The sequence below is a fragment of the Solanum dulcamara genome, chromosome 4 (genome assembly GCF_947179165.1).
Source record: "Solanum dulcamara chromosome 4, daSolDulc1.2, whole genome shotgun sequence".
Classification (NCBI taxonomy): domain Eukaryota; kingdom Viridiplantae; phylum Streptophyta; class Magnoliopsida; order Solanales; family Solanaceae; genus Solanum; species Solanum dulcamara.
The window spans coordinates 22,446,339-22,469,942 of record NC_077240.1 but is presented as its reverse complement, the minus strand read 5'-3'; the positions used below and the strand labels follow the sequence as shown (position 1 = coordinate 22,469,942).

The 23,604-nt window shown below is 31.8% G+C and overlaps 1 protein-coding gene across 1 annotated transcript; it reads right to left on the bottom strand.

The window, feature by feature from the left end:
* Positions 1-3,616: 3,616 nt before the first annotated feature.
* On the bottom strand, positions 3,617-8,876 carry LOC129886958 (uncharacterized). The gene is made up of 3 exons (XM_055961870.1): positions 8,190-8,876; positions 5,285-5,470; positions 3,617-4,107 (listed from the first exon to the last, which is right to left on the bottom strand). Exons 1-3 carry the CDS (start codon positions 8,799-8,801, stop codon positions 3,814-3,816), a joined length of 1,092 nt encoding a protein of 363 aa, XP_055817845.1. The 5' UTR covers positions 8,802-8,876; the 3' UTR covers positions 3,617-3,813.
* Positions 8,877-23,604: the final 14,728 nt, after the last annotated feature.

Below are 23,604 nucleotides of genomic sequence, written 5' to 3'. Positions count from 1 at the left end.
AAAAGTACATATAATATGGCCATTTTAGAATTGAATTAGAGATAGGTTCTGTCTAAAAAGGTTAAGCTTTATATATGTTTTGATTTTGAATCTATTTCCACTATTCCTTCTTTTACAACAATTTTTTTCAATAGTTTATGTTTTAATTATATACTAACGTCTGATGTTATGAGAAAAAAATAGTAATTAATCGGGTAAACATTAATTGGTAATATGATTAAAAAAATGATAGTTAATCTTCTTTCATAAGTTATAATTCATTGACATTGAAAATAATTTATATTGTCCGTTTATACAATTTAAATATAAAGGGGCAGCCCGGTGCACTAAAGCTCCCGCTATGCGCGGGGTCCGGGGAAGGGCCTGACCACAAGGGTCTATTGTACGCAGCCTTGCCTTGCATTTCTGCCAGAGACTGTTTCCAAGATACAATTTAAATATGAGTTTATATATTAGTTTCATATGTCTCCAATAAATTTGTTAGGTAATATTTGTTTTTTGTTATGCATTAGACTTATAATCTACTAATGGTATTATGACTGAGAATTGACAAAAAATTATGCTGTAACTTTTATTCAAAAATAGAATTGATTAATTAGAAGGAAAGAGCGTAATGGGGAGGACTATATTTAGCGGTTTTCTGGACGCATAATTTAATATTAATATCTTCTTAAGTATATTAATTAATATATGGGAATCAATCACCACCATTAGATATATATACCCATGTCTTTTTAATTCCACTAACGGTCTCCCCCAAATTAAAACATTATAATCTTCTCTATATTGTATTATGTTTTAGCACCTTGGACGATCGATGTCATGTCACAGTAAACTTTTATATGTATCCACTAATTATTATGTAGGAATTAATCATTGTTATTAAATTCTTATTTAATCACTTGTTCTTAGTCCAAGTTAGATTAGTGGTATTAGTGGAGTTAATGGTAGTACGTACTTCACGTTTCTTTTATTCTTTTTTCCATTTCCAATTTTTTTTTTTGGACATTAATTGACTCCCTATGCACTAACAGCTACCGTACTTCGTTTTGTAGATTCATCGTAACATATTAAGTGAATTTGTGAGGGAATGCACACATATTAAGAAAAATATTCAAGGACATAATTTGAATCATACTTTTCACTATTGCCCTTTGTAAAATCATAAATATAACTTTGCAAGTAATGTGATTTATCTCCTAGAAAATATAAAAATTCAATAAATGAAAGGACAAATATGAAAAAAGTTTCAAACATCTATCTTGAACTTTGAACAATAAAAAATTAATTTTTTTTTAATAAAGGGCTAGAAAATCATTTCTCCGATTTATTTGCTTTGGCACCAATGCAAGAAATTAATTAGATACACCCATAAAGTTTGAAATCGGATTGCATATTCGTGTTATTTAATCTTCCGAAAAATTAATAAGTAAAGCCTACAGTTGGTTGACACTATCTTTCTCCATCTTAGATTATTTTTCTCAAAAGTTGTCCATGTTAGATATAAATTAGCATATTTGTGGCATAAATTAGGCTTTGTGCGTGTGCCATCCACAAGCACGAAATAGAATATAGCAGAAGTGTATAGTAACTAAGCCCGTTTGGATGGGTTTAAAAAAATAACTTTTATATATGAAGTGTTTTTAGAACTTTAAAGTGTTGAAAGTTATTTTTATAAATAAGCAGTTGAGTGTTTGGATAAAAGTGCTTAAATGAGGAAAATTACGTGAATTTTAGGGTTAAAAGAATAAAAAGGGTAGTGTGGGAATTAGTTAAAATATAAGGGATATAAAAGTAATTTCCATGGTCAAAGAAAATGACTTTAAGCACTTAGAAAAAAAAAGTTAGGAATCCTAACTTTTCATTTTTGACTGACTTTAAGAACTTTCTGGCTTAAAGTTAGCATTAGGCAAACACGTCCAAAAGCTGAAAAGGGGCTTTAAGTTGGTTTCAATCCAAACGGGCTCATGATATGACCATTACAATTAAATTAGTGAGTGCAAAAGACACATATTGCCTAATTAAGAGGTTACAATTAAATTAGTGAGTGCAAATGACACATATTGCCTAATTAAGAGGCGGATCCAGCTTATCAGGTGCAAGTTTATTAGAATTCATCTTTTGCTCAAATTTTATATATTTATTAAAATATTTATTAAATATTTGACTATGAATCAATCCATTATAATATATAACTTAAAAGCATTATAAAAATTCATAAACTTTAAATTTTGAATTCGTCGAAAGCTATGCGTTTATGTCGTCCGGACCAGATTTTGAACCTACTCCACTAATCCATTTGTCTTATTTACAATACAGCATGTCAAATAGCTTATATAAGTTCATGTATTCGTCGGTATAATAATTGGTGCCGTTTGATTTTTTTATTCGTTTGACTTATTTTAATTTACTAATGGGATTATGATTTAGAATTAATTAAATTTGTATAGTTAGAATTTAAAAATAAAAAAGTTATTAGAAGGTAGCTGATAAGAGAACTAGCGTATGCTTGGAATGGACAATTATCTTAATTATAAGAGAATTCGAATAATGACAATATTATTTCAAATTAGGTTTAAATAAAAATCAAAGGGGGGTCTCCTACAATGAGACTTATCATCATTTAAACTAATTACTAATAACTTTCTTGCATTCTAATAGGTTTTCAACCAATCATTTGTACGCATTTTTTGGACGTAACCAATGATCCACCTATATGTGTAATGTGTTATAGAGCGTGCCTTAGATAGACATCACTTCTTTCCTAATGTTATATTAAGACATCACTTTATTTCCTAATGATAGATTATTATCATCTTAATTATACATATAGAAACCAGTCAGCACAATTAGATGTATAATTAATTTAGAATTCAGTCTTTTTCCCACTAACAAAACTATCTTATCGTTTCTAGTATCTTTTAATTTAGCACCTAGGCTATAGCACATTAATCTTTAGGTTTGGTAAGCAATGACACCCTAAACTAACGAGGGAACTATAAATAGTAAGATTTCACTATATGGATCAGGGCAGGGCAGAGCAGTGCAGGACAACAACTTAACGGAGTGAGATAAAGAAAACAATTATTATAATGGGATGAATTAATGAGAAATGCCAATATGAAGTAATTAAGCCATAAGTGGAGTTTGGGGAGGGTAGAATGACACAAAATTTACCGCTACCTCGTGGAGGGAGAGAGACTGTTTTCAAAAAATCATCGGCTCAAATATAGAGAATTCAAGTACAAAAAAGAAGAAAACAATATAAAAAACATAGCAACTAACATTGTGAACAACAAAATAGTGCGATAATGAAAACACAGTAAACAACTCACAATGTGAGATATCAATAGTACGAACCACACAATAATACGTTTAGTACAAAGCAAAGCAGTGCAGAATATGTATGCAAGGTCGATCACCTAAACACATGAACATGTGATATCTGGTACCAAAAGCTAAAGACTATATGAATAAACTAATACGACGAATTGATGATCGACCCAGTGCTCTATACTACCACCAAGCTAAATACTTGAATAGGCTTAGGGAAACTAATTGACAATCGATATTTAATGGAAGAAAATCATGCTATATAATTGGAAAACAAATTTACGCTAGATCGAAGCACACATCATTAATTTTATATACTAATGGATCCTTCCTTATCCTTTACAAAACTTACGGTTGAGAAAATTAAAAGGTTGAACATTAATATAATCTTTTACTGCGATAACAATCAAGTGACAATATCATTTCTTCTTGTTTTTTTTTTCATCAACATTTTTTGCAATTAAAAAAATGATCATGGTTTTAAGAAGGGATCAACAAACAAGTGCTATTATAAGCTTGAGTCTTATGTCTTTTATTGTATGAATTGTGAAGAAGAACAAGGCACTCGATTTGGTGATGAAATTTGGGTTTGATGAGACCCCAAACAACATGGAAAGTTGAAGAGAGATGCACGCGTATTAGCAAAGGCAATCCTTTGCTTGATTGGAGCAGATCTTGCATAACTCTTCCTGCCCCATACAATGCCTTGTCCCTTGTCCCTACACTTAGCTTGAAGTATGTTGGCCCATAGCTCCCTGCATAAAGCTCTTTTCCCTAACAAAGAATAATAAATGACAATGTTATGTTCCTGGGGTATTCTATCTAGACATCGCTATTTAATTTGTACTCATTTTCTTTAAGTTTTTATATGTCTATCCACTTCGAAACAACTTCAGATATGCGAGACTAAATTCAGTCATGTATAGTTGTGGTTCGGGAAAGATGGATGAATTTTAGTCATAAATATATGAACTTCATATATCGTATCGTATGTTGAAGTTGTTCCAACTTGGGTGCACTTGTAAATTTTTACGCATTAGGGATATGAAAAAAGATTTAAGTTTTATGACGGTGATATCAGAGGTAGATCTAAGATTTGAAATTTATGAATTTCTATAGCACCCTCACGTTAATATTCAATAAGTAACTTGGTTTACAACCAAATATTTTTACAAGTTCAATGATTTTTAAAAATATATATACGTGATCTAAACAAAAACTATTGAATTCACATCACCCTATAACTAGATTACATATATATCAGCCGGTGGTTGCTATTGTAAAATGAGTGTTGGACTAAATCAACCACTAAAAGATGTTGGGCAACTTGGGCTCTATTATTGGCCCAAATCAACTTATAGGACACTTTACGTTGAAAATTAGAAAAAAAACAAGGACAAACTCATGATTTCGAATGTACAATATAATTCTAATTGAGTATAGAATTATTAGTGGTGTGCATCAGTCGATTCGGTTTGATTTTATATATTATCAGTTCAGTTTATCGATTTTCAATTTTGATATTAATATTTAATATTTAATATTTGGTTATTGATATTAATATTTAATATTTATTTAGGGGTAAAGTAGTAAATTACAATTGTCTTAATGGGTTATCGGTTTACCCAATAACCTAATATTAAAAACGAATATTGAATCAATAACCCGATAATTTCTTTATAAGACCATTTAAAACCCCATTAACCCAATAACATTTTTTTCGATTTGATTTATTAGTCGATTCGAGTTTTGCCCACCTCTAAAATTATATCCTTTAACAAGTCAATTATATGGTTGGAGAATTAGAAACGTAGAGACCAACAAGCATAAAATTGCATTTGAGATTGCACTGTAAATTACTCTAAATTCATCTTAATTCAATTCATTTCACTTAATTAGTAGGTTTTATCATATAAATGGTAATTAAAATGTGTGAGTGAGAAAAACTTACTTGGGTAAATATGAAAGGGACCCTTCCAAAATACATTTGCAGGGTAGGAGGGTGAATGTAAAGCCCAAAGAGCTTAGACTTGTTATCTATTTGTAAGATCATTGAACTATTGCATGTTAGCAATTTTGTGTTTACACCAGTTCCATCCACTCCCTCTCTTAGTCCAAATTCACGAACACCTGCAATCTACAATAATTTGGTACATTTAAATAATTATTTAAATTATATACAATTACAATACTATTAAAAAATTTATTTAAAACGTATAAGGTTTCCACTGCCACAAATTATAATGTAGGCTCGATTACTTGGGCCAACTTTGAACATGCACTCCTCCAAAAGGCAATGGAGATCATCAGCTAGGTCATTACCGTTGGAGCAGGGTAACCCAAGGCGGTTTATCTGAATCCTCTTTATCCAAAAATTACACTATACATATAAGGTTAAAATTATTTTAATGTATAAATAGTAGGTGTTTGGTCATAGAATTTGGGACCTCAATTTGAAGTTTTGATTTGAAATCAACATACGTTTATTAAATTTGTACACATTTTAACTTCAAGTTCAAATATCAAATTCTCCAAAAAGTATCAAATTCCAAGTTGTGATTTCAAACTTTCTTAAATGATAATAAGTTTATATTTTATAAAATTAGACTCATGCTCTATGTGAATAAATTATCTGTACCGTATGGATGGAGCACATCAAAGAATAACTAGCTATTAATATTATTGATTAATTGGATCAGTGCATCTTTATATTTTGAGTTTACTTAGTAAAACTTTTAATCCTATTATAGGTCATGGCCTTCTTGATTGCTCATTGACCCAAATAGATTAGATTCATTCAAACTAAAAATTATCAAAATCATAATTGATAAATAAGCTAGTGGGTGCTCAAGAAAACCAGAAATTGAATAGACAACACTAGCTTTTTGTTATTCCTTTTCCTTTTGTAGCTTAGATAATTAAAAATAGCAGACATACATGCCAAACTAGTTCTAATATTCATGATCAATTTCAGATTTAAATGTGTACTAACATTACCTGAACAAGTGTAATTCTTCCCTTCATCAATGATTATGTAGCAACATGATAAGTAATCTAGCATTATAATGTTGTTGCCATTGTCAAAAGTAAAAAAAAAAAAGGATAATTGAATAAGGAAAATAATAATGAGTGGCAAATGAGGCTGACTTCACCAATTATATATAGTAAAGAGGATAATCTGTTCTAACATGTAATTTGGATTTGAAATTTTAGGTTTTGATTTGAAATTTGTTTGTTTATGACATTTAAATAGAACTACAACTTTAAGTTAAATTTTTTATTTGAAATCTTAAATTAAAGAATCAATTTCGAGTTTGTGGTTTCAATTTTAATTATTTTTTTTTATAATTGACCCCTAAGTTTTTAAATTTTCAAAAAAAAAAACTCATGTTCGATGAGAAAAGATTGATGTACATGTGGGAGAAATATTTAAAAATAGTAGTTAATTACTAATATTGTTGATCTATTGGACCACGGGATCTTTTGTAAAATTATGTGTAAAATTTGTAATGATATGTAATTGCAAGATTTATTAAAAAAAACTCTTAACATATTCGGATATCTTGTTTATGATCTATAGTTTGCTCATTTTGTAAAATTGTATAAGAGTTTGAGAAGTTTTTGATAGTTTTCAAAAATTATGGAATTTTCATATTTATAATATGTATTACTTTAGAATTCGAACATAATTTTAACTTCAAACCACCTCTACCTAAATCAATAATTTCAAATTCATGTCCAAACGTCTACTTAATAATTTCAGTTAGCCGGGTAAAAGAAATTTACCCGCCTAATTAAAATGGTTTGTACCGTTTTCAGTGTATACTCAGTAGATAATAAGTGTATAATCAGTATATAATATATACGTATTAGCTATATTATGATTATACTAACAAAATTTTATGAAAAAACAATGATTTTCGTTATGAGTTTTATTGGACTTTTGTATAAAGTAAGAATCTCCAAATGTTGAAGAGAACCCATCATTATCCGGCCCAGTGATCCTTATATTGGGCTTCCTTAAAAAGGGCCTTACATGGAGTAAAAAGGGAAATTTACATAAATGTACTACATTAAAAAAATATTTACTATTTATAACAATAATATATTTTTTTTACTAAACACTTATAATACAATTTTAATACATATTCGCGAGAATAATTTATAAAACTCATATAATACAAGTTTTATTTATGGATAATATATTTATCACATATTTTAATACACTTATAATCAATTTCTTACCAAACAAATATAATATATTTTAAAACACTTATAATACATTTATATTGCATGCACAATTCACTTTTAATACATGACATATTTATCATAATATTATTATATATTGCTATAAATAATAATAAATAAAAAGTATCGCGAAAATCAGTAATTATTTATTAAAAAATGTTCTTTCTAGAAATTTTTCCGAGAAAAAATGTATGGAAAATGAATTTGGGCCTTCATGTCTTTTGGAACTTATCTTTCCAAAATGGACCTTCATTCAACAACCCTTCCCTTGCATTTTGACCTTGGGTCTTTTCAATGCCGAAGTCTCATGTCCTTTTCATTTGGAAGATTTTCACTTTTCAAAAAGACCAAAAGTCAATGGTAGTTTAGTAACAGATTTAAAATTTTTATTAAGGTAATTCGAAAAATAAAAATACAGTACTTAAGATTTGAAGTTGGAACTTTAAAGTGAGTATTGAATCCTCTAAACCACTAATTCAATGTTTACTCTTATATTTGGAAAATCAAAATCTTTTATCGAGAGAGTTCGGATGAAAACCCTCACGGGCCCGAGATACGCTCCCCGAGTCCAATAATAAAAATTTAAAGGAGGAGGTAAAGAGTGCTACCTCAAGAGAAACCTTAGGAGCAGGGGGCTTTGTGGCAATGTAGAAAACAACCAAAGCTACTATCATACTCACAATAAGCCTCCATGTTACTTGCACAACGATCCACGGTGTCGAATCGGAATATCCCAATGAAAAAAACCTCATCCAACTTCCTTTCCCATAATAATAATCCTCTTCGTCTTCGTCCTCATCCTCGTCCTCGTTTTCACGAACACTACTACCATTTTTCCCATGATGAACCAATAACATTGCTCCGCCGCATTTCTCTTGATCAATCTCGATGTTCTCATCGATCCCCGTCCCATGGCTCTGAAGAGAGTCACACGAGATCTTCTTCTCGTGATGCGAGAAGGAGTGGTTAGATCCACGGGACGAGGAGTATCGAGAGAGTGCCAATGGACCGGTTTCCGGTCTAGGCATTGGGGAATGACATATGGATGAAAATTCGTTACCGTTATTATTATTATTGTTGTTGCTGTTGTTATTATTGCGACGAGACAAATCTCCACTATTTGCATGGGAGATAGTGGATGGACTTTGGACAAAGTAAAGTGGATAGGGAGAATTTCGAAACAAAGCTTCCTCTTCTGAATCCATTCTATAGTTAGCCATTGTTTGATTTGAGATGAAATTTAGAAGAAAAGAAAAAAAGAAGATAGGGAAATATGATTTTGACTGACATATGAAAATGTGTTTGGAGGGTATTTTAAAACCAAAAAAGTTAAAAAAGAAAATAAGAGACGTTGCTTTTGAGGTTGGCGTAGCTTTAATTACTTGAGCCATCATTACTTTGAGCCTGCAAGCCACATTCTGCCTTACCAGAGCTTTTATTATTTTTATCAACATTTTGAATGCATTTTTTCATCATCATAATAATATGGTAGGAATTGTATGTTATAGATTACTCTACTTCAATATAACTTTAAAAATTAATTAAATTAACTCTTCTAAAGTGAAATATAACAAATAAAAAAATTAAAATTGACTGAATATGCATGTAAAGATATTACACTTGTGTGTTACATAAGTAGTGAAAATAACAAACATAAGTTCAACAGAAAAATGTGCAGATTTATTATCGTTCTAAAATATAACAAACAAAAAAAGAGTGAGTTTGTCAAATACTACATATGTTTTTAGATAGTAATACTTATTGTTTACGTACTAAACATAAAAAAAATTTAAAAAATTCATTCAATTTATATATTTTGAAAAATTCCGTTCGTACTGAACACACCTAAAAGAAGTTGTCTTTGGTGGAAAAATAAATAATCATTTGTTGCATTGTCTTCAACAAAAAGACTTCTCCCAGTTAATCTTTGGATATTTTTGGGCAAGTGGAAATGGTGATATGGTTACTTAGACAATTCATTTGCATTATACAAAAGAAAATTATAAATTGTGATACTTTTCATATTAATAAATCTAAAAATGTTGATCAACGTTTTTATAATTGACTCTCGAAAATGAAATATGAGAACTTTTTTGAGATGAAGGTAATAATAGTTATGAAAAAATTCAGATAATCAATTTCAAAGAAAAAGAAATAGAAAGCAACTTGTTTTTTCATTAGGTGTCCGGTATCCGCATTGGAGTCCGATTAAATCGAGATTTCTTATCGAAAATTCCCACGTTGGAAAAGAAATGTGGGACTCAAACTCGAAACATCTAGTTAAGGATGAAAAAGTATTTATCAACTCCACCATCAGGGGGCGGAGCTACATACAATCTACGGGGTTCGGATCATCCGAAAATTACCATGTATATATAGGATTAATTTTTGGTTTATACATATATGTAATAACTGATGAACCCCCTCAACATAAGCTAAGGGCTTGGTTCAATGGTAAAAGGGGGGTTCACGATGTGCACGGCTCCACAGATTTGAATCTGGGTAATAACAATCTTATTTTATAGCTGATTTTACTAGATACTACAATATTGAACAATAAATTTCTTTTCTATTTTTGTAAATTAACTAAAACTTATAACTTTTTTTAAGTTTTAATTATTAAAACTAAAAGAAATACATTTTCTCATACCCATTTTATGTCAAACGTTTAGTTTATATTTGATTAAGGAATAGGATTGGATTTGGAAGGCTCAGATGGTTCTATTAAAGAAAAAAAATGTGCCTTTAAGATGCAAATCAAGAATTAAAAAAAATCCTTATCATTAAACTTTTTTAAAATTATTTATCTTATTTCAATAGTTTTTTTTATAGTATAATTTTCTATATTTCTTATTTAGTTTCAAAAATTGAATAGTGTGTATATATAAATAACAATGAAGAAGGCAAGATCCAAAATTAAAATTAAAAAAATACATCCTCTCATACTCATTTTAATATTATGTCAAACACATATTTTCTCGATTTTATTGTTCGTGTTAAAGTAGAGTTGAATTTTATTTAATTATTTATATCTGAACCAACCCATTTATATTTGACCCTACCCAACCCGCTTATTTATAAATACTATTAACATAATTATTTATTTTCTTAAATCCCTCAATGAAAATCCTACCTCTACAGTTGTCCATCATAATCCTTTTATTAGAAAACAACTTGTTATTCGACCTATCGGTTAAAGCTTTGATTGTACTATCTATGATTCCATTGTATAAATTATATATAATTGATACTTCCGTCCACATATTTTTCACGTTTATCGGAATAAAATAAAATAACATCAATTTTTTTTCCCTTTTCCTTAAGCTGGTAATAATTTCATTTTTACGAATTACTGCAATGCTTTATCCGAAGATCATGGAAGGGCCCCAATCATGATTAAATTGATTTAATTAACCTCTACTACCTATTTTATAAAATATACTATTTTACTATGCTTTACACCGAATTGTTTCCCCTTTTTATGGCCGATGGAATGATGACAAATTAAGCACGCTTTTTAAGCATAGATCTAAATGTATTTATTAAAAATTTTAATAGTTTAATTAGCCATCTAATTTTTTGACAAAGTTTCGATTTTCAATCTTATAATTTTTGCCCCCTCCTTTTTTTCTTTCTTTCTTGTTTTTTGTTTCAATTTTTAAATGAATTCTCCATGTCTCGTTGTATTCATTCCCTCATGTGCATTGAGCCCCAACAGACTTCACGTCTTTTTAAAAATATTTTCAAATCAGTCCTACTTTTAAGATGCAAGGCTACTATTTAATTTTATTTAATTTATTTTTGTTATTGTTATTTCTAATTAAGAGTATCAAACCGATGGATTGAATTGAATATGTGTTAAATAAAAATTAAAAAAAATCTCATCAAATAAAAACTCATGAAAAATAATAATCAGATAAATGGAGATCAATAATATTAATATTTACCATTATTTTAGTTGCCCAACTCATATCTAATGAGTCAGATTGGATGATTATTAATTTATTTTTCAACCATTTTGCCAGCCTTATTTCTAGTAGACAATGAGAAAAAGAACAAGAAAATACTACCACTTGATAGCTAGCTATCCACTAGTCAGTGTTTTGCAGAGAAATGCACGCATATATTATAAGAAAATATTTTCCATACAAGAGTAACAAAATTTTTAAAAAAAGCATGTAACTTTAATTATCAATTAAATTTGCTATAATTGTAGATCTTATGGAAAGAGAGAGGGAGATCTTATGTTAATGCGAAATAATTATATTTCTTGCTTTTGAAGACAGTAAATAAATGAATTTTTTTTTCTTGATTTCTCATCTCTGTTCTATATTCATATTGTAGCTGATTAAATTCGAATTTGCGTCGGAAAGTTTCACATTTGGATAAAGTGTTCTCTAATAAAAGCGACTCAGTATCTAAGGAGATTAAATCCTAGACCTCTTGGTTAAGAATGAAAGAGTACTTCACACTTCACCACAATCCTTGTTGGTAGTAAATAAATGAATTGATATGCAAGATTTGTATGTATAGTTATGATTAGAGTTTATTGTGAGAGCATCCAAAATAAAGCAAACAATGGCTTTTGCCCTTGCTTTATTACAAAGAAATCATTCAAAACCACTATACTATAAATAAATAAAAATTGTCAGATATTTATCTTGTTACATTTTTACATTCAAATTTTATTTTTATTTTTTATTTTCCTTAATATTTTACCAAAAAGAAAGAAAAGAGACTTTACAAGCAACGTCACAATTAGAGACAAGAACACTCCTTGAGAATGTTCTTTACGCTTTGACAGTAATTAGTAATAACATTCATTATTAATTATTATCAATTAACTTTTTATCTTAATTTATGTGATTTTTTATCTTTTTCAATCTATTTTAAAAAGAATAGTATTTTTTCATAATTAATAATAATTTAACTTTAAACTTTCATTCAACTTGATAAAGTCCCACCATATATATGATTTGACGTTTTGTACCCACTCAAAAGTCATTTTTTAATAAGTTTTGATACTCACTCAAACACTATAATATATAATATGATATAAATTAGGACTGAGGGTACTAAGAAATAATTTTACTATACACATGGAGGATGTGTTTGTTATTTGTAATTCATCCGGTGTATTACTCAATATTCTCCCTTCAATTTATTTTATTTATCACTTTTTTTGCACGCGATCGTTAAGATGACATCAACTAAATAATTTGACTAAATTATTTTTATCTATTTTTTTTATCTCGATTTGATACTATTTTCTTTTTCACTATAATTATTACTCTTTAGATATATTGAGTCATGATAAAGGTAAAAATTAATACTCATAAGTAATTGTTAAAATGTCCACTTCCATCAAATTTCTGGGACTAGGTCCATTATCAAAGAACAGTGCAAGAAATTAAAAAATAGAAATACAAAATCAAACACAAGATTTTACGTGAAAACTCCTTGCTCAAGGGAGAAAAACAACAATTTGTCCCACAAGATTTCAGCTCCAAACTTCACTAAACAACTTAGCCAAATATTTAGATTATAAGCTCTTGCAATCTAGAAATTGCACTCACTATCCCTTCCCTCTCCTTGCAACAACTATGTTACACTCACATCTGAAACAATAACTCTATTGCTTCCTAAATCACTAGACTCCTAGCTGACTTCAAATAGTCTCCATAACTAATTCTAGTTATTTTGAAAGATGAACAAAACCAAAAACAATGAAATGATCAAATTTTCTTTATAGATTAGGAATAGATTACAAGATTAAGACCAAAAAATTACAACTCTAAAACAAGAACAAAGTGATTGATAACTCTATCAGGTCCTTGGTCTTCTTCAAGAGCTAATTTTAGATTCTTGAGAGCATGAGCTTCAATGGTTTTTATTTTTCAATGATTCCAAAAATCCAAGTGAGAACATCGTAAAGAATGTGTATATAAATGATATACATTGTGTTGGATGATTTCTATTAGATAAACAACTGTCCCTCTACATAGGGACTCGGCTACGCACATAACAGACATGCAGATTTGGCAGGATATATTTTATTCTATTTGTCTGCTATCATTATCAACTAGGTATCCTCAAAGGGACTAGGTCACTTACCTATTCCCTGAATTTATTAAATCATCAAAACTAATCAACATCAAGCATTGTCAATTTTCCCTTTTTTGATGATGACAAACCCTTTTACAACATTCTCTCTTTACCACCTACAGAATAGAACCAGAAGCAGATCTCCCTATAACTGTTCCCCCTTTCACCAATATTCAAGTAAAACAAAACAAAAATAATTTCCCCTATCACTGATGTGTTCCCCCTTTCACCAATATTCAGGTAAACAAAACAAAAGTAATTTCTCCTATCACTGATGTGTTCCCCCTTTCACTAATATAGACTGTATTTATTCCTTACTTATTCTTAGCTTACAATATATTCCCCCTTTTGACATCATAAAAAGAAAAAGCAATAAACTAAGATCAAAGCATGCATATTCTTAGAAAAGTCATAGCCACTAAGGGCAGCATAAACACAAGCCAATTAGTAATGAATCAAGAAGTTAAATCAAGAAACAGAGTCATTCATTCAACACAACTTAAGGATAATATTCAACACATTACAAAATAACTGAAAATACAAACCACTGTGATTAGTTCAAAAAGTTAGGGAAAGTTCAGAGGTGACACTAGAAAGATGAGAGTTTTAGAGTGAGGGACTTTAGAATGAGGGAGAGTTGATTAGCATGACTTTCATGATGTTGAAGCAGTTTGTCTTTGAGATTAGTGACCTGCGCAGCAAGACTAGTATTCTCTTTTAAGTGTTTACAATTTTGAAGAACTTGGTCCCTCTGATTATGTTGTAGCTAGTTGTGCCTTAAGCCTTGCAATCTCAACATCTTTAGCACTTAGCAGTGTTGTCATACCTTCCAATTCATGCTTCAACTGTGTCTACTCGATCAACAGTTCTGATATCCTGCTTACTTTCCAGTTTTTCCTCTACAGACTCACACTCAACTAAAGTATTCATAGAAAATAGCTGCTTAACAATTCCTCTTACAGATGCACTTAGAGAAACTTTAAAATAATTGAACACTCTAGTTAGGAAATACCCGTCTCCCATACCATGCTTTCTATTTTTAGAAGTGATTATCTTACGCATGTGTTCCAGACTAAAGGCTGGTAAGTTAATATCATCAAACTTACTCAAAGCTTCTATGCTGAATAAATCAGCAGCAGATGCTACTGTACTTTTCTCAGACCTAGGAAGCATTACCTTGTTCACAAACTCAAAATACAACTGGCACATTCCCTTTAGAAATTTCTATGGAATGCCTGTTATATTCAGTTTTTAGAGTTTCCCACACTCTTGAATATATTTATTTGAACAACCCATACTTGTAACTGATATGTTGCACATTCAGAATTTCACCAAGAACATATTCATTTAAACAAATATCTAAACCTCCAACTTTGGTGTAAAGACATCCATCATCCTTAAACTCAATATTGTAGTAAAAATTTTAAACCTGTAATTCATGCAGCACTAGAACATGATCTGTGAAAAGATGTGTCCATCCTTGAAGCTCCATTACATCAATTAACTCACACATTCCTGGCTTGTCCATGATGTCAGTGTCAAATACCCTTCCATTCAAAATCTTTTAAATCTTCAGAATGTAGACTCTTTCTTCTTTAAACAGTTCCTTCTCAATCTTCATCTTTTTATGACTTGAACCTGGTCCCTTGTTAGGTTTAGGTTCAGATGCAACAAACAATTCATCGGTATTCATTTCATCATAATTGAGATAAGATTCTCTCCTTTTTAGAGATTATTCTTGAGATGACTCTCTTTTCCGTTTAATTTGCTTTTTTTCTTCTTTCACTCTTTCTCCTTTTAGTTTCTTCTTCTTATTTGTTGACTTCTTTGCAGAACTATTTCTTGTCCTTGGCTTTGTCACCCTTTTCTCTCTAGAGGCACCCTTCTTTGATATTCTCTCAACATTTTCTTTACCTTTCTCAGATTCAGTTTCAGTGTCATTTTATCCTTTAGACACTTTAATGATTTCTTCTTCATTAGGCATAACAATCTCATCAATTTTTGACAACATTTTTCTCCTTCTCTCCTTGGTTCTTTCCTTGCTCACTTTCATAGCATCTCTTAGAAACTTCTTAGAAGAACTCTTTGTAGTAGGATGGGGTTTTAGCTTCGATCCTGTAGTCTCTATCATTTTCTCCTTCCCTTTACTTGAAACTGACACTATTCTTCTTTTAATTCTCCAAGACAAGGGCATATTATACTCATCATCTTCATCGTCAAGAGTACTCATGAATGGTGGAACAGTTTTTAGAGTTTTGTCCAAGTTAGAAGGAAGTTCTTCGGTGAGAGAAAGATTAGCATACCTGATTCTTCTTCTGAGAATAAAGGTACCACTTTATCCTTTATGGTTGCAAGACTCTCTGCAACCAAATTTTCAACTACCAATTTTTCACTCATTGCCAAAATGTTTGACTCAATTTTTTTTCTTTCAGAAAGATCCCCTTCAAAGTATTGCTCTGTAATCTCATTTAAAAATATACAAAGTAGAGATAGGGACAACTCAGGTTCAAAAAAGAGTTTGGGATGAATGGAATCATCTGGGGACGTGTTTTGGGGTTTTTTCAAGTCAAGAGAAGGAGAGACTATGGGAAATTCATGATCATTGCCTTGAATAAAGATATTAGAAACATGATTTTTAGACACTTCACCTGTAGGAAGGGCTGAAGGAGCAGTAGAAGAAGATGAAATGTCAGAATTACTAGGAAATGCAGTAGGATCAATATCTTAAAGGGCTTTGAGCTTATCTTGAGTATTCAAATTTGGGTTAGATATTTTGGGGTCTGGATATAGGGAATGAGGAATAGAATTTTGAAGGATGAGAGATGAATTTGCTTAAAACAGACTAGGATTTTAATTTGAAACTTGGGGAACTTGTGACGTATATAAAAGGAGAGGAAGAGGTATATCAGATGCCTTCAAAAATGTCATGACGATTGAGTTTTAAATAATGGGACAACGTTTATAAAACAGATTACAGACATGTGGTAATCACAATGATTCTCATAAATAGTTAATAATGTAATGTAAAGAATGTTAACCTTGAGAAAGGACCAGGACCCTCTCCATAGTTTTATGAATGAATTTTCCTGCTCATCCGGTTCTCCTTTTATTCAAGCTTACTTTTTATGAGTGTATACTTTCCCAGGTACAAGATTGACTTTTCATACAATAAAGTAATGCAAAAGTCAAATATATCTGCATCTTAATCATATTTATTGAGGGTTGTAAGTTTTAGATAATGCTCCAATCAGTTCAGCTTTAGCAAAGAAAAGAATCTCCTTTTTAGATCCCAAGGAAATGAGTGATGGATTCAGAAAATGAGCCATTTTTGATGTCTTCTTTCCTGTCAACCTGATATCCAGCCTACTTTGCATCCATTTATGATCACTAAGCCATACCTTGCCTCAGACCCTTTGACTCACTTGTCTCTTTGAAAATCCATTACCAAATAAGACACCTCCACCTTGAAATGCCTTAAGTGAGAGAAAGTTTTCGATCTTTCCAGTCATGTGCTTTGAGGAACCAATATCTATAAACCAACACTGATTGTTACTTCTCTCACTTTCCTAAAACATATATTAATTGTTAGATTTGGGAACCTATTTCAATTTGTGTCTCCAATAATCAGATAACGGCACAATCAGAGAGTTTTTGATCCAGTAAGGTAAGATATCTTTTCTCATACTACTCTTGTGTCCAGAGTTAAGAATAGGCCTTTTGGTGTATTTTTTCTTTTTCTTAACGTAGTTTGAGAAATTTTCTTGAGATTTTTTTCAAACTGAACAATCCTTCTTCAGATGACTATTCTTTCCACAATGAAGACAGAAGAGATTGTCAAATACAGACACATACTTGCTATGAGAATTGTGAGGAGAACTAATGTTCAGGATTCCTAGTCCTCTTCCACCATTGTGTCCCTGCTCATATTTTCAAGTAATTTTGATGAAACAATCCATTTCATAGACTTCTTCAACTTTTCCTTTGCCTAAACAAGATCCTTGCAAGTTGAGCATTTCTTTCAAAAGCCACAGCCAGCTTCACATCAGCTTCATTCAACTTATCTTCAAGTTCCAACTGTAAATTACTAGCCTCACCCTTCCCTTTAGAACACATTTTACTGAATTTCTAAAGCTCGTGATTAAGTTCTGGATTGTCAGCCATTAGAACCATAATTTGCTCCTTCAGTACATATATTTTCACTTCATCCCCGTTTAACTTCTCTTCAGGCTCATCTTGTACATTTTTAGCTTCATTGTTAAGATTTTCACTACCCTTGTTCGAATTTTTAAATTCAAGTTCAAGCTCTACATTATCAGCTACTATTTGTTATTCCATATTAAACAGTTTTTCCTTAGCCTCCTTTAGTTTCTCTTCAAGTTCAACTTTTTCACCTTACGATCAAGCTCCACATTATTAGTTATCAGGACCATGATTTGTTATTTCAGATAAAAAATTTGAGCAACTAGAACAATCTTTCCATCTTGAAAGATGTCTATAGTGTTATTCATAATATCCTTCTCATTTGTTAACTCAGTGACTGCGTCAATCAACATAGCTGCTAAGCTTCTTAATTTTTTAGTAGAGTAAATGTGCAAATTCTGTCAAAGGTCAGCAAGGATTACTTCTATTTCATCTTCTGCTTCAGCTTCCTCATCTTCTGACTGCACCATGAATGCAAATAGTGAATCAAAATCTTTTTCATCATCTTTTACCGTTACATGAATGCATCTTCGGGATGAGTAGACTTCTCAGAGTCACTTGAGGAGTTTCCCCATATAGAAAGAACCTTCTTGACAACATAGTCAGCTTCAACTTTTCTTCCCTTCTTATCAAGAACCAGATTCCTTCTTTTATCTTCTTCAATTTTGACATAGTCTTTATACTCTACCTTATACATTGGGCAATCTCTGATGAAGTGCCTTGGCTTGCCATATTTGTGACACAGATCTGTGGAATTTTTAAGTTAACTAGAGTTGTCCTTCTTAGCAAAGCCGCCATGTTTTCTTACTATCTTATGAAACCTCTTTGTTAAATAGGCGATATCTTCATCTGAAAGTTCACTAGTAGTCATTTTTAGAACAAGTGATTTCTCCTTCTTAGTCTCCTTATTTAGACTATCATGTGCTTGATTCAGTTCATGGGCTTGAAGACTCCCAATCAAGGCATCCATTGTGAGAACCTTCAGGTCCTTAGCTTCAATTATGACATCAACTTTGCTAGCCCATAAATTGGGAAGAATCCTTAAAATCTTCTTGACTTATTTGCTGGGATGAACAGGTTCACCCAGGCTTCAAACCTTGTTTGTGATGAAAGAAAACCTAGTGTGCATTTCATATATTGACTCTCCTTCTTTCATGATAAAATTTTCATATTGAATAGTCAGAATGTCCACCTTTGATTTCTTTAGTTGTTTAGTTCCTTCATGAGAAATCTTCAAACAGTCCCAAATTTCTTTTGCAGGCTCACAGATAGAGATTTTGTTATACTCTTTAGCTCCAATTCCACACACCAAAAATTTCTTAGCCTTGTAATTCTTTTCAATCTTCTTCCTATCTACTTCATTGTATTGCCTGCGAGTTTTAGGAATAATCTTGGTAATTTCTCCTTCGTTATCCTTGATGGTGGGAACATAAGGATCATCAAGAACAATGTCCCAAAGTTCATTGTTCTCATCCATGAAGAAATCATGTGTACGAGTCTTCCACTAGCTATAGAATTGACCATTGAACCTAGGGTGTTTGATTGAAGACTGTCCTTTTTTCAAATTAAGTGGAGCAACCATTCTTACAAGAACTTTTCTTGGTGTTAACCAAATAGAGAAAACCCGCTATGATATCATTTGTTAGAATGTAAGCATCCATCAAATCTCTAGGACCAGGTTCTTTATCAGAAAATGGTGTAGGAAATTAAAGAACAGAAATGTAAAATCATACACAAGATTTTATGAGGAAACTCCTAACTCAAGGGAAAAAAATCATGACCTGTCCTACAGGATTTCAGCTCTGAACTTCACTAAACAACTGAACCAAAGATTTAGATTACAAGCATTTATGATTTGAAGTGGCCAAATAATTGGAAAGAGTTAATTTGTATGATTGAAAAATATAGCCAAGAACTAAGAATTTTGGAAGTCACTTGGACAAAGCCTCTCTGCAGTATTTTTAATCTAAATACTAATGGGAGTGCTCTAACAAATCCAGGTAAAATTGGAGGTGGGAGAATTCTAAGAGATCAACAGGGATCTTTGATTTTTGCCTTCACTGTTCCCTTGGGTATTGGCACCAAAAACCAGGTAGAACTCCAAGCATAAAAATATGGTGTCCAATGGTGTATATAGGCTACAGGAGGATCATATTAGAATTGGACTCAGAACTTCTCACAAAATGGTTAAGGACTGAAGCAAAACCCCCTAGCAGGCTCAGCAGTTCATTAGAGAACTCCATGATCTTACTAGTTAGCTTACTTATTTTCACTGCAAACATATCTATAGAGAAGCAAACAATATTGCAGATAACCTATCCAAATGGAGTCACAAATCATATATAGCTCACCATTATTACACTCATCAACAACTACCAAGAGAAGCTAAAGGAAACAACTTACTGGAGAAGCTGGAAAGGGCCAACCTGAGAATAAGAAAATTGAAAAGAGTTAAAAAAAAAACTTGAGGTACTTTACTTTTAAATCCATTGTGTAGATGCCCTCTATGCTAGTTTATGTTTTGCTTAACATTTTCAACTTGGGTATATACTTTAATAGTTTATAGCCTTTTTGAATAGGATTAATTTTATTTTATTTTCTTACTTTTGTAAGGGAGAGTCTCCCTTATTTACTTTTTCCTAGTATTTTGAATCGAGAGGAGTCCTCTCAGTAAGTGCATAATTCTAGGTTTACTTTTCATAGTTATGGGGATGAGTTGATCGACCTTAGTAGGTTAGTCGACTTATGTACCACCTTAGGTTGGAGATAAGGTTTATACCCCCTCCTTGTATTTTGTTATTTTTGTTTTTAATATTAAGGCCTCGGGGTCTTGCTCAGACCTAGACCCCCCTAAGGGTCATTTTCTTCAAAAAACAATTGCACTCATAATCCCTTTTCTCTCTTTGTAACAACTCTATTACACTCAGATCTGAAGTAATAACTCTATTCCTTCCTAAATCACTAGACTCCTAGCTGACTTAGACTTCAAGTAGTCTCCATAACTAACTCTAGTTATTTTGACAAGTTGAACAAAACTGAAAATAATGAAAGATATAATTTCCTTTATAGATTAGGAATAGACCTTACAAGATTAAGACCAAGAAATTATGGCTTGAGATCATGAGCTTCAATGTTTTTTTTTAATGATTCCAAAAAGCCAAGTGAAGACATTGTAAAGAATATATATATAAATGATATACATTGTATTGGACTATTTCTATTGGGTAGACAACAGTCCTCTCCATAGGGACTCGGCCGCACACATAACAGACATGCAGACTTTACAGGATCTATTTTGTACTATTTGTCTGTTATCATTATGAACTAGGTGTCCTCAAAGGAACCAGGTCTCTTGTTTTTTGAGTTTGTTAAATTATCAAAACTAATCAACATCAACCATTATCCGTAATTATATTTTAATTTTTCAAAATGATAACTATATTGGACCACCTATTTTTAATAAAGATGATGAGTAAAAAATGGCCCAAAGGGAGCAGGGGTACTTTGCTCAATGTAAAGATGATAAAAAGAAACATATTGACAATTAAAATTTATTGTGTTGTTGTCACAACCCAAAAATTGAGGTCATGATGACACACATCCCAAATTCCATCCTGATGTGTAAGCCCAAAAAAACCATACGAGACTCCCAAAGGAAAGTCAGACCACAATTATACACAATAAATGGACAATAATAAAATTATCCCAAAATCTAGTATTATAAGTATAAAGAGCATCTGATACAAGGTTTGAGTCTGAAGATACAACATAAATCTCTGAATGCTACAAAAGACTGAGATTTAATGATAGACTAGTAGCAATCCGAATCTTGGGACCTCACCACTAATCTGAGATTACACAATCCGCTAGAATATCAACTGCCACGTAAGGTACCCTGATTAGTATCTATATGAAAAAGGGACACAAAAGTAGGGGTGAGTACAATCTACATATACTCAGTAGATTTTAGCCGACTGAATATAAAGAATTAATCAAACCTATTAAATAAATTAAGGAATGCTTCTACCTGCATACAGAAAAGTTCCACTCTTGCATCGGTGTCTCCAGTTTATATATATAATGGCGCAAGTAAAGTAAACCCATAATATCAACTTATTTTCACAATTAACCATATATATCAAATAGTACAGATATCGATGCAATACAATGCAATATGATGATGTAATGATATGGTGGTACGGTGGAATCAAGACTATCACACAACCTGTCGTATACACCTGCTAAGTTGTGCTACCAAGCAGGACCTATAGGGATCTCGCAGACCATATACCTCAATCACAATATCCCATCATCCTTGTCACCTCCTCGTGGACAAGGGATCATAATGTATCTACTACCCTACCGTAAAATTGTCTTGGTCAGGTACTCAAGATACAAAGGTTTAAAGGTGTATTATTTTCTTTCTTAAAAAGAATCTCCATATTTCTTGACTTTCCATGTTTTATGACATGATGAATGAGGATGAATGCATCAAAATATATATGGCGTGGAAGTAATATTGCGTGATGCTTTATTGTAGACCAAGATGAACAACAGCCATCAAAAATGAAACTTAAGTTCTATTTTTGTTTGCTATTGTGTGTTTCTTGGCGCAGGTATCATGAAGCTTTGAGCTTAGTGTTGGAATTGCAGTAGCTGAGATTGGAATTATTGGACCAACAACATACCATAGACCTACAACATCTCAGCAACATCACCTGCATATGCTACATTACAGCAGCAGCAGTGAATGCAACTGAGCTACAGCAGCAGCAAATCAACAAATGCATCATGCAACACCAAAATGATTCCAAAGTGTGCAGGACTACAGCAAATACAATTCCTGCAGAGCCCAAGAAGTTTCACCTCAAAAGGATAAGTAGAGACATTAGTCGAGCGACCTTGAAAAAGATAGTCGACTTAAGTCTCAGGATGGAGCAATTTACAATTTGGAGCCTCCAACTGGTGGAAAAGATCTCCAAATATTGCAGGTTTGGTTGTGCAAAAACAAGGGGTGTAATTTGCATTACCAACCATCCTTACTACAATAACTATAGAAACAACAACAAGATGATCAACAACCAAATCAAATGCAGTAACCATTACAGTAATGTAGCAGTAGAGCAGCCCATATCCTTCTTTGATTGTTGTTGCTTAATAGTTTGTGCAAATTTTATGCTTGCTCCCAGGTACAGCAGTGATACACTGGAGAAATTCACACTTTGGAGCTTCCAGCCTGTGGAACTCTTCCATGCAACCAAACCAGTTAATAAGGAGGGCAAGAGTATAAACTCAAAGCCACAGCAGATTGTACACTTCCTTTGTATGGCCCCTTTTGATGCAGGAACTATGCAGGGGTGTACCATTTATTAGAGCTTACACCAACACTTAAAATCTGTTAGTTGTGAAGGAGAAATGCAGTTTGCAGGATATAATTTCCAATAACAACATCTTCCAACAACAACCACAGCAGCCTGCAACACAAAAAAAAATTTGCTTGTTAGTTTGGTTGTTTGGTTGTGCAGATACAGGATGTGGCAGGAGCTTTATTTACTTATTTGTCTATTTTTTTCTTGTTTCCTTAGTTGTGCAGGTGTCATTGATCTACAAAGACAAATCCATCATATGTGGAGACCTGGAATTCACAGCACCTTGGCACACATTGAAAAGACAAGAAGATAGAACTCCACCAATTCCAGAAAATGCCACCAACAAATA

What these genes read in the sequence shown, in the direction of transcription:
- LOC129886958 (XM_055961870.1), bottom strand. Translation starts at nt 8,801, where the DNA reads ATGGCTAACTATAGAATGGATTCAGAAGAGGAAGCTTTGTTTCGAAAT. An exon ending in CTCCTAAGGTTTCTCTTGAG is followed by an intron (nt 5,471 to 8,189) that starts GTAGCACTCTTT and finishes AAATTATTGTAG; the next exon opens with ATTGCAGGTGTTCGTGAATT. An exon ending in TCCCTTTCATATTTACCCAA is followed by an intron (nt 4,108 to 5,284) that starts GTAAGTTTTTCT and finishes ATTCTTTGTTAG; the next exon opens with GGAAAAGAGCTTTATGCAGG.